Consider the following 12,942-nt stretch of genomic DNA (forward strand, 5'->3'; position numbering starts at 1 on the left):
GATGACGAGTTTCTTGCACGACTGGCCTATCTGTGTGATGTTTTTTCTCACCTGAATGATCGGAATCTAGGATTACAGGGACTCTCCGCAACTATATTCAATGTGCGGGACAAAATTGAGGTTATGACAACAGCCAGTGAAAGTTCAGGGCGCCAAATTCAAAACAACAGAAATCTCATAATTAAAATTCCTCAAAACATACCGTTTTAAAGGTCCCACCACAGTGTCCGATTTCAAATAGGCTTTACAGCGAAAGCACCACAAATGATTGTTAGGTCACCACGAACCGTTAGGTCATCACTAACCTTTGATGATCTTCATCAGATGACACTCATAGGACTTAATGTTACGCAATACATGTATGTTTATAGTTCATATTTATATAAACAAATCTGAGTTTACATTGGCGCGTTACGTTCAGTAGTTCCAAAAACATCCTGTGATTTTGCATAGCCACATTAATTTTACAGAAATACTCATCATAAATGTTGATGAAAATACAAGTGTTACACATGGAATTATAATATACCTCTCCTTAATGCAACCGCTGTGTCAGATTTCAAAAAAGCTTTCCGGAAAAAGCAAACCATGCAATAATTTGAGAACGGTGCTCAGGAAAAAAAATGATTTGCCATGTTGGAGTCAACAGAAATCAGAAATAACAATTTAAATATTCCCTTACCTTTGATGGTCTTGATCAGAATGCACTCCCAGGAATCCTAGTTCCACAATAAATTTTTGATTTGTTCGATAATGTCCATTATTTATGTCCAAGTAGCTACTTTTGTTTGGGCGTTTAGTGCACAAATCCAAACGCTCATGCAGATCCAGCCGAACGTCGGACGAAAAGTTTAAAAAGTTATATTACAGGTTCTGTGAACATTTGATTTAATCAGAAGCCACTACCATATTTCTGGATTGGGCTGCGCTCAGAGTATTCTGCCTTGGCAAATCGCGCTGTTAAGACACTGATGACCTTTGCAACCACGTACCTATGTGAGAATGGATTCTCGGCTCTCACTAGCATGAAAAAGAAAAACAGGCACAGACTGCGTGTGGAAAATGACTCTCTCCAATACAACCCAACATTGCAGAGTTACAGTATGTGTATCCTTTCAAGCACACCCTTCTCATTAACCTGTGTTGAGTTATTCACAATGTTTGATTAACAAATAGGGTTTTATATGTAATATAGTTAAATAAAGAGCAAAATTATTGATTATTATTATATTATTACTTGTGCCCTTGTCTGATAAGAGCTCTTTGTAACTTCCCACGAGCCAGGTTGTGACAAACTCACACTCATTCTTATGTTTAATAAATGTATTGTTTACTGTGTGTGTGGCTTACAATGATGGCAAAAAACAACATTTGGGAGTGCGCTGACCCTGGAGCTAGAGGGGGTACGCAGCTGTAGGTTGAATGTTTGAAGGGGTACGGAACTATTAAAAAGTTTGGTAACCACTGGTGTAGATGAACTGAAGGAGACATGTTAAATCATTCTTAAGCCATGAGACAACTGGGACATGAATTCTGTATGTGTGCCATTCAGAGGGTGAATAGGCAAGACAAAAGATTTCATTGCCTTTGACTGGGGTATGTGCCAGGTGCACCGGTTTATGTCAAGAACTACAATGTTGCTGGGTTTTTCACGCTCAACAGTTTCCTGTGTGTATCAAGAATGGTTCACCCCCAAAAGGACATCACGCCAACTTAACACAGCTGTGTTAAGCATTGGAGTCAACATGGGTCAGTGTCCCTGTGGAACGCTTTTGACACCTTGTAGGGTCCATGCCCGGACAAATTGAGGCTGTTCTGAGGGCAAAGGGGGGTTTAAACATCAACAGCACCATATTTCCTTCAAATGTTTCTCTCGTCTCGAGGCACAATCCTCTCACCTTCAGACATCCTGTACATTCTGTATCTCTGATTATGAAACAGGTCACTTTTTTTATTGTGTAGTAATGTGTCCTTTACTTCATACACTGAGGGCTCAAGTTCAAGTGGAGATCTGAGATACTCAAAATAGTCAGGGACTTTCTCCACTAGACCTTGTAACAAAGTGCTCTTTCAAAACGGCACTGGTGTGCATTTTTTCTCCCAGGGGACAAGAGAGTAAAAATAGAGTGTTCAAGTAGACCAGAGGGGCCTACTCATCCGTCATGGTTTCTTCCCATTAGCATTGTCACAGGAATTTAATTAAGATGATTCCAATCTGACAGCACAGGCCCAAACCATTACTTACCCTCCATGTGACTAGAGAGGGGACTGGAGTGTGTTCACTAGATTGGAGTGGATGGATGGGCAGATGCCCATGTCTATGTGCCCAGTAAGTCTACTGCACTGGTGGAAATGTAGGAAATTAAAGTGAATTTATGTCATTCATGAAAACATACACTAGGCCTACACACAAATGGTAATGACATCACTGACCAAAAGTGAATGTGTTTTGTTGAATAAATAACTTACTGAATATTTGCATGACATGGGAGTTATTGGAGAATATTTTATTCCATTTAAATGTTAATACATTCTTCAGAAGTTATGTGAGCCCTTTTGACGATATGATGACAGAGTACAGTATACTGTGCATTCGGAAAGTATTCAGACCCCTTCACCTTTTCCAGAAAATGTTTGTTACGTTACAGCCTTATTCTAAAATTGGTTAAACTGTTTATTTCCCTTATCAATCTAAAGTACACACAATACCCCATAATGCAAATTAATGAAAAAATAAGAACTGAAAGTATTCAGACCCTTTACTTTGTTGAAGCACCTTTGGCATTGATTAAAGCCTTGAGTCTTTTTGGGTATAACGCTACAAGCTTGGCACATCTGTATTTGAGGAGTTTCTCCCATTCTTCTCTGCAGATCCTCTCAAGCTCTGTCAGATTGGATGGGGAGCGTCGCTGCACAGCTATTTCTCCAGAGATGTTAGATCAGGTTTAATCCGGGCTCTGGCTGGGCTTCTCAAGGACATTCAGAGACTTGTCCCGAAGCCATTCCTGCATTGTCTTGTGCTTAGGGTCGTTGTCCTGTTGGAAGGTGAAACTTCACCCCAGTCTGAGGTCCTGAGCACTCTGGAGCAGGTTGTCATCAAGGATCTCTCTGTACTTTGCTCCGTTCATCTTACCCTTGGTCCTGACCAGTCTCCCAGTCCCTGCAGCTGAAAAACATCCCACAGCATGATGATGCCACCACCACCAGTTCAATCAGACCAGATAATCTTATTTCTCAGTCCTTTGGGTGCCTTTTGGCAAACTCTAAGTGGGCTGTCATGTGCCTTTTTACTGAGGAGTGGCTTCCGTCTGGCCACTCTACCATAAAGGCCTGATTGGTGGAGTACTGCAGATATGGTTGTCTTTCTGGAATGTTCTCCCATTTCCACAGAGGAACTCTGGAGCACTGTCAGAGTGACCATCGGGTTCTTGGTCACATCCCTGACCAAGGCCCTTCTCCCCGATTGGTCAGTTTGGCCGGGCGGCCAGCTCTATGAACAGTCTTGGTGGTTCCAAACTTCTAACATTTAAGAATGATGGAGGCCACTGTGTTCTCGGGGCCTTTCAATGCTGCAGAAATGTTTTGGTACCCTTCCCCAGATCTGTGCCTCGACACAATCCTTTCTTGGAGCTCTTCGGACAATTCCTTTGACCTCCTGGCTTGGTGTTTGCTCTGACATGCACTGTCAACTGTGGGACCTTTTATATAGACGGGTGTGTGCCTGTCTAATCAATTGAATTGACCAATTATGGGGTATTGTGTGTAGATTAATGAGGAAAATGTTTTATGTCATCCATTTTAGATTAAGGCTGTAACGTAACATGTGGATAAAAATGTGGATAAAGGGGTCTGAATACTTTCCGAATGTTATGTAGATGCCATTGTTTATGTCAATAGTATACTGGAAGCATTTGGGTGATTTTCAAATATGTATTTGATGGGTGATCAATTGGAATGTAGCATGTCCTTGCTTGTGTTATGCTTTTGGAAGACAAATGAATAACAACTGCTGTTAATGTCCTAATAGGATTTAAAAACCTGTCTATAACTGTGTACAAATACAATACGTTGTCTCATTTAATATGTACCATTATTGTAGGCACAGGCAGTATAACCAGACTCTGGTAATTTTGTGCAGTGAAGTAGGATAGTTTTGGTTGATTTAACGTGCTCTTCTGCTCATTGGGGCGTTTTTCTCTATCTCATTATGGCAACGATCAACCCTGACGCGCAGACGCATCGATGATGACATGGGACGCACCCATGAGCTGGAGCACTCAGCCATCAAGTGCATGAGGGGTATCCTCTACTGTTACATGCGCCAGTCTGACAAGGTGAGTCCACAAATGAAACGTCAGACCATAGGACCACAGGAAACACTCATTCTTAGTGAACTAAACAAATGGCATTATCCAGTAATGAATATCGATTTTTAGCAAACACAGAAACTGTCAATAATGGGGGGCAAAGTTAAAGATCTCTGTCCTTTTACTGATCTTCTCTGTTCTCACGCTTCAGCGGTTTACTATCTCACGCTTGGATTGGTTTTATCTTTATGCGGATGGAATAACATAGATGTTTCCAAATGGTTTTCGCCTCAGCAGAACACTTTTGTGTAAAGTATTTGAGCAGACCGTTCAGTCAAAATAGCAGCATTTATATTGTTTATAGGCCTCTATGAACGCATAATTACAGCTTTAGTACAATCGAACACTTCTTAAATCCCTGTGTTTTTTTCTAATGTTCTGGTCCGTTGCCTTTGAAATTGTTTTGTTTCATTTACTCATGACCTTGACGACCTAATTTATGGGAAAGCTTTTCTGTGTCTTAATTATAATGCACCGTTTCTTCAGTTAATTACACAGTGCAGCGCTCATTAACATCTGTCTCTTGCATTCACAGAGAACATGTCATTTTTAATGAACCCAAAATATAGAGGGACCAGGAAACAAATGTTATCATATAAAAAGAACTACAGAGCCATAAAAGACATTAAAGAGAGGGCATCAAAGTTTATCACAATGTACCAAGGAAACTAAACACAGTCTTAACGGATTAGCCACACAACGCATGCTTCTCGAATGTGTTCTGACAGATTTGACTCCAGAACCATTTATTTAATGCTAAGATCACTGACACACAGTGACATTTGACAAGATTCATAAACTGCACCATTGTGAAAATGCACTTTCAATAACAAATGTTAGGGTATTTTGGAACGCAATAGCTGACTGCTTTGTTCGTCTTATAGACTACATTACAGTTTCAGCCATTTTCCCAACCAATTAGTGATCCAGTGGGTTGACAAGCTCAGCAGAACAGAACAGTGTAAATCTGGGACTGAGGTATGCCCCTGTTGACCTGACAACTAGCCTACAGAGGTGAAAAAAGTAAGTGTGCCGGAAGGGGGTGAATGGTTCGGTCAGTACCAAATGTTGGGCACAAAATTATCCGCTCACGTGCTGTGTGAAGCAAACTCATCCAGAGTGTGTTACTCGATGTGAATCACTCAAATCTGACCTGGGATGGTTTGAGGAGGAATGTCATATGTGTACGTCTTTTACATGAATTGCTGTTTGAAATATTTACAGATACATTAATGCATACCTGTGCCAATTTGTATGAGTGGTTTGCTCATGTCTTTAAAGCCAGTCATTTGAGGAAAATTCTAGTGTGTGTCCTAGTGATGACGCAGTGGAATATCCTAGTGATCTCTCCATCCCAGTCCTGGTTGCCACCTCACTTGCCTTTTGTGAGGATAGGATAAATACTGGAACGATTGCCCAGTGAGTAAGATGCATCTTTTATGGACTGACTCCTCTTTTATTTGCCCTTTCTCTCTCTCTTTTCTCTTTCTTTCGCTCTCTTTCTTCACATTCCCTCTATTTCCAGGTGGAACAATTCAAACAGGACCCCAGCCCCTCCAAGTGCCTGCACTCAATATTCAATGTAGACACAGGAGATGAGATTCTGTCCTACAATGACTACCATCACCTACAGGTACACCCTCTCACAAACATGTAGGGCAAAAACCCTATACTGTAGATAACGAATGATGTCCGAACGGATTCCGGGTTTTACGGGTTTTTTAAATACCATCTCCCTGTCTCCCTCTGTCAGATTGATGCCTTGTCCCTGTTCCTGCTCTATTTGGTGGAGATGATCTGCTCCGGCCTCCAGATCATCTACAACACGGATGAGGTATGGCCCACTGGCCTCGTCACATGACCTCTCGCTCAGCACGACTCTTACACAACATGGCTTCTTCATAGTGATTAGACAGGTTGATAATACATTATTGATCCCCAAGGGGAAACCCTGTGTCAGCAGTGAGCAGAAAGAAACACACACAGACAAGACTATAAACAAAGCAAACAAAGAAAGCTCATGTGTGCCAAAGTGCCCTGATGCAGTCAATAGAAATAGTAGAGGCAGCAGTTGAGTAAGCAGTTGTTAAAAGGCGCATGCGTCTTTAGAAACGCAACTATTTAAATGTGATGATTTGATGACTATATAACAATGTCAAATTCATTACATCTGCCTCTCGACATACACTAACTTATTCGGCACCCTTTTTCATTAGTGAGCAAGTGATTGAGTGGAGGCATGGTGAACCGAACAGCTAAAGTAATAGTAACTCATTTGTTATAGTGGTACTTTAAAGTGGCTGCAGCAGTAGTGCTGTTAATTCTCTGTCTCCTGCTTTTTATAGCCCTTTGGGAGATTTGAAATTCACTAATTCCATCTCTTAATTCACTTGTCTGCTCACTGGGAGCTTTACTTTTGGGCACAGGGGTGAAATTATTGCCTTCAGAAAAAGCTTTTGTTTATCCAGACTTATCTTCAAAAATAGAGTTGTTCTAGAACAGTATGCCGTGAAACAATTACAGTGAACATGCACTTTGTTTGCAGCAAAGGAAACCCTCACATTATAAAAGTTGTGTTTTTTTTCTCCGAAAGGCAAACAAATTGCCTGTGTAGCTTCAATGGGGCCAGCCCTATTTGCAAAGCAGACCCAATTTGCACGTTTAAACAGTGCTTATTGAGCTGCATAATACAAGTAGAGAGCATGAACATGAAATCAACGAGCATGCATCCTTTTATTAATCAACATCAGAACAAATAAGCAGGAAATAGGACTCTTAATGTGTGTTATTTCTGCACCTTATTTAAATGATAACAAAATAATCTAATTCGTCCGATTTTGGTTCTTAGCAGTCGTTCAGTATATTTTCCTGACTGGAATTTCAATTCAATTGAATCTTCATTGCAGTATTAATACAGGTAGATGCTTTGTATGTTTGTGTGTGTGTGTTTTGTGTATGCGTCCATTTGTGACCGTAACATTCATTAAGATACTATCAAGATACCAGAAAGATCTTCCATTGTTAAGAGAAATGGAAAATTCATGTGCTTCATTATCTAAATATTGAAAGAGCGTGGGTGACGGAGAGGAACAAAATGGGACAGTTTGAGGACATGTGGTGGAGAGTAGGGAAGGCACTGGAGATAGGGGTGAGAACAGGTGGGCCTGAGCAGGTGTGATGTTGTTGATGTTTGTGTGTGTCTGTATGTTGTCTTTTCTAAGTGTATGAAAAAAAAGAAGCCAGCAAGAGCCTTACAATAATCAATCTACTTAATCCCCAAGTAAAATAACCCACAATGTCCCTATTTCAGTGGCTCTATTTCGTTCCCTGTCTTCCCTCCTTGCCTGTCCCATTTTTGTACGCTTTATGGCCTCTCTGTTTCCCTCACTTTAAATGAAAACTGTTGTCAGTCACATCTCCCCTGGTACTTTAAAAACATTTCTTCATGGCCTCGACGTCATCATTTAAATATTTTCTGAGTGTCCTTCTCTCCTGTAGTCTCATTCTGCTGCATAGAGGAGAGTCATTCCTCCTTGATCAATATTACATTTAAGGACATGATTTTGACTACCCATGTGACTGGGTGATGTTTGTCTTTTAATTTGCAGCACACAAATGTTAATGACATCAATGGCAAAATGTTACTGTGTTTTTTCTACTGAATATTTGCATGAAATGGGAGTTACTGGAGAATAGTTTATTCCATTTAACCTGTGAAGAATGTATTCACATTTATGTGACCCCTTCTTTTGACAATATGATGACACAGTACAGTATACAGTGCATTCGGAAAGTTTTCAGACCCCTTGACTTTTTCCACATTTTGTTACGTTACATCATTATTCAAAAAATGTATGAAATATTTTTTCTCTCATCAATCTACCAACAATACCCCATAATGACAAAGCGAAAACATTTTTTTTTTATGTTTGTAAATTAATTGAAAATAAAAAACAGAAATATGAGACTCAAAATTGAGCTCAGGTGCATCCTATTTCCATTGATCATCCTTGAGATGTTTCTGCAACTTAATTTGAGACCACCTGTGGAAAATTCAATTGATTTGATTTGGAAAGGCACACGCCTAACAATATAGGGTGCCACAGTTGACAGTGCATGTCAGAGCAAAAATCAAGCCATGAGGTGGAAGGCATTGTCCAGAGAGCTCGGACCGGATTGTGTCGACGCGCAGGTTTGGGGAAGGGTACCAAAAGATCTCTGCAGCATTGAAGGTCCCATAGAACCTGGCCTCGATCATTTGGCAGCAGGGTAGCCTAGTGGTTAGAATATTGGACTAGTAACCGAAAGGTTGCAAGTTCAAATCCCCGAGCTGACAAGGTACAAAATTTGTTGTTCTGCCCCTGAACAGGCAGTTAACCCACTGTTCCTAGGCCGTCATTGAAAATAAGAATTTGTTCTTAACTGACTTGCCTAGTAAAATAAAATAAATAAAAAAAAAAATTCTTAAATGGAAGAAGTTTGGAACCACTAAGACCCTTCATAGAGTTGGCCGCCCGACCAATCGAGGGAGAAGGGCCTTGGTTAGGGATGTCCCGAAGAACCCGGTGATCAGTCTGACAGAGCTCCAGAGTTCCTATGTGGAGATGGGAGAACAGACATTACAGTGGGGCAAAAAAGTATTTAGTCAGCCACCAATTGTGAAAGACCCAGCCACGTTTCATCTTCAATGCCCTTGCTGATGGAAGGAGGTTTTCACTCAAAATCTCACGATACATGGCCCCATTCATTCTTTCCTTTACACGGATCAGTCGTCCTGGTCCCTTTGCAGAAAAACAGCCCCAAAGCATGAAGTTTCCACCCCTATGCTTCACAGTAGGTATGGTTCTTTGGATGCAACTCAGCATTCTTTGTCCTCCAAACACAACGAGTTGAATTTTTACCAAAAAGTTAGATTTTGGTTTCATCTGACCATATGACATTTTCCCAATCTTCTTCTGGATCATCCAAATGCACTCTAGCAAACTTCAGACGGGCCTGGACATGTACTGGCTTAAGCAGGGGGACACGTCTGGCAGTGCAGGATTTGAGTCCCTGGCGGCGTAGTGTGTTACTGATGGTAGGCTTTGTTACTTTGGTCCCAGCTCTCTGCAGGTCATTCCCTAGGTCCCCCCGTGTGGTTCTGGGATTTTTACTCACCGTTCTTCTGCTTACCTATTGCAGATTCAGTCTTCACAGTCTGGTGCAGGTCTACAATTTGGTTTCTGGTGTCCTTTGACAGCTCTTTGGTCTTGGCCATAGTGGAGTTTGGAGTGTGACTGTTTGAGGTTGTGGACAGGTGTCTTTTATACTGATAACAAGTTCAAACAGGAGCCTCTTAAAGAAGAAGTCTGTGAGAGTCAGAAATCTTGCTTGTTTGTAGGTGACCAAATACTTATTTTCCACCATAATTTGCAAATAAATTCATTAAAAATCCTACAATGTGATATTCTGGATATTTTTTTTCTCATTTTGTCTGTCATAGTTGAAGTTTACCTATGATGAAAATTACAGGCCTCATCTTTTTAAGTGGGAGAACTTGCACAATTGGTGGCTGACTAAATACTTTTTTGCCCCACTGTATATCCAAGATGGCGTAGCAGTCAGACGTCTGTCTTGTCCCGTCCCATGTGTATATATATTTTTTTTTCTTCGCGTTTATATTTTTCCTAATCCTCAACTTCAAAATACTCTCCTGCAACCCGCCTCACCCAATGTGGTGTGGATCTATTTTTTTTCCCCTAAACTATTTCTATTTACCTCTGAAATGGAATACCTCAACTGAAGCTAGCTAGCTAACTAGCTACCAGCTATCAGTCAGCTAAACCACTGTTAGCGGTCATCCGCTAACCTTTAGCTCGAAAAGCTCTTGTCAGTTCGTACAACGCATTTCAAACCAGAGCATACCGGACCTATTTTTGTCTCCATATCCCGAATTCCTACCACAAACTCTGAACCTTTTCATGTGGGTCATCACAGCTAGCTAACCGCAACCCTGGTTCACTACTCCTGGCTAACGTTTCCGTCCCGGAGCTAGCACCAACTAGCCTGGGGCTAGCACATGCTAGAACCATCTCCCGGCTCACTCCTGGGCTACAATATCCGGACTCCTTCCACTGCCGGTACGGGGCAGGGATCCCCACCGATCCTCTACGACTAGAATACCGACATAATCTGCCCGAGGATTCCAAGCTTGATGCTCTCAATCTCACACAAACTATCAATGAACCTCCCAGGTCCAACTCCAAATCCGTAAATACGGGTACCCTCATAGATGTCATCCTAACTAACTCGCCCTCCAAATACACCTCTGCTGTTTTCAATCAAGATCTCAGTGATCACTGCCTCATTGCTTGCATCCGTAATGGGTCTGCGACCAAACGACCACCCCTCATCACTGTCAAACGCTCCCTAAAACACTTCTGCGAGCAGGCCTTTCTAATCTACCTGGCCGGGGTATCCTGGAATGACATTGACCTCATCCCGTCAGTAGATGATGCCTGGCTATTCTTTAAAAGTGCCTTCCTCACTATCTTAAATAAGCATGTCCGATTCAAAAAATGTAGAACTATGAATTGTCCTTGGTTCACTCCAGACCTGTCTGCCCTTGACCAGCACAAAAACATCCTGTGGCGTTCTGCGTTTGTATCGAACAGCCCCTGTGATATGCAACTTTTCAGGGAAGTCAGGAACAAATATACACAGGCAGATAGGAAAGCTAAGGCGAGCTTTTTCTAACAGAAATCTGCATCCTGTAGTACTAACTCAAAAAAGTTCTGGGACACTGTAAAGTCCATGGAGAATAAGAGCACCTCCTCCCAGCTGCCCACTGCTCTGAGGCTAGGAAACACTGACACCACTGATAAGTCCACTATAATTGAGAATTTCAATAAGAATTTCTCTATGGCTGGCCATGCTTTCCACCCACCTGGCTACCCCTACCCCGGTCAACTGCCCAGCACTCTCCACAGCAACTCGCCAAAGCCCACACCATTTCTCCTTTACCCAAATCCAGAGAGCTGATGTTCTGAAAGAGCTGCAAAATCTGGACCCCTACAAATCAGCCGGGCTAGACAATCTGGACCCTCTCTTTCTAAAATGATCTGCCGAAATTTTTGCAACCCCTATTACGAGCCTGTTCAACCTCTTTTTCATATCGTCTGAGATTCCCAAAGATTGGAAAGCTGCCGCGGTCATCCCCCTCTTCAAAGGGGGAGACACTCTAGACCCAAACTGCTACAGACCTATATCTATGCTACCCTGTCTTTCTAAGGTCTTCGAAAGCCAAGTTAACAAACAGATTACCGACCATTTCGAATCCCACCGTACCTTCTCCGCTATGCATACTGGTTTCAGAGCTAGTCATGGGTGCACCTCAGGCAGGCTCAATGTCATAACCATCTATAAGAGACATTACTTTGCAGCCATTTTCATCGACGTGGCCAAGGCTTTTAACTCTGTCAATCGCCACGTTCTTATCGGCAGACTCGACAGCCTTGGTTTCTCAAATGATTGCCTCGCCTGGTTTACCAACTTCAGTGTGTCAAATCGGAGGGCCTGTTGTCCGGACCTCTGGCTGTCTCTATGGGGGTGCCACAGGATTCAATCCTCGGGCCGACTCTCTTCTCTGTATACCTCAATAATGTTGCTCTTGCTGCTTGTGATTCTCTAATACACCTCTACGCAGACGACACCATTCTGTATACTTCTGGCCCCTCTTTGGACACTGTGTTAACTAACTTCCAGACGAGCTTCAATGCCATACAACTCTCCTTCCGTGGCCTCCAACTGATCTTACACGCAAGTAAAACTAAATGCATGCTATTCAACCGATCACTGCCCACACCTGCTCGCCCGTCCAGCATCACTACTCTGGACGGCTCTGACTTAGAATATGTGGACAACTACAAATACCTAGGTGTCTGGTTAGACTGTAAACTCGCCTTCCTGACTCACATTAAAGCATCTCCCATCCAAAATTAAATCTAGAATTGGCTTCCTATATCTCAACAAAGCATCCTTCACTCATGCTGCCAAACATGCCCTCGTAAAACTGATCATCCTATCGATCCTCGACTTCGGTGATGCCATCTATAAAGTAGCCTCCAACACTCTACTCAACAAACTGGATGCAGTCTATCACAGTGCCATCCGTTTTGTCACCAAAGCCCTATACACTACCCACCATTGCGACCTGTACACTCTCGTTGGTTGGCCCTCACTTCATACTCGTCGCCAAACCCACTGGCTACAGGTTATCTACAAGTCTCTGCTTGGTAAAGCCCCATCTTATCTCAGCTCACTGGTCACCATAGCAGCACCCACTCGTAGCATGCGCTCCAGCAGGTATATCTCACTGGTCACCGCCAAAGCCAATTCCTCCTTTGGTCGTCTTTCCATCCAGTTCTCTGCTGCCAATGACTGGAACAAAATGCAAAAATCTCTGAAGCTGGAGACTCATCTCCATCACTCGCTTTAAGTACCAGCTGTCAGAGCAGCTCACAGATCACTGCACCTGTACATAGCCCATCTGTAAACAGCCCATCTATCTACCTACCTTATCCCCATACTGTATTTA

The 12,942-nt window shown here is 42.4% G+C and overlaps 1 protein-coding gene across 3 annotated transcripts in view; it reads left to right on the forward strand.

Annotated features, from left to right (window-relative positions):
* LOC118393748 (phosphorylase b kinase regulatory subunit beta-like) overlaps positions 1-12,942 on the forward strand; it is an 83,721-nt gene that overhangs the window by 13,355 nt on the left and 57,424 nt on the right. For all 3 annotated transcript variants that reach the window (XM_035786788.2, XM_035786787.2, XM_035786789.2), the window contains 3 exons: positions 4,235-4,334; positions 5,893-6,000; positions 6,121-6,201. In XM_035786788.2, coding sequence (XP_035642681.1) covers positions 4,235-4,334; positions 5,893-6,000; positions 6,121-6,201 — 289 coding nt within the window. The remainder of the gene's footprint in view (positions 1-4,234; positions 4,335-5,892; positions 6,001-6,120; positions 6,202-12,942) is intronic.

The sequence above is a fragment of the Oncorhynchus keta genome, chromosome 14, assembly GCF_023373465.1.
Source record: "Oncorhynchus keta strain PuntledgeMale-10-30-2019 chromosome 14, Oket_V2, whole genome shotgun sequence".
Taxonomy (NCBI): Eukaryota; Metazoa; Chordata; class Actinopteri; order Salmoniformes; family Salmonidae; genus Oncorhynchus; species Oncorhynchus keta.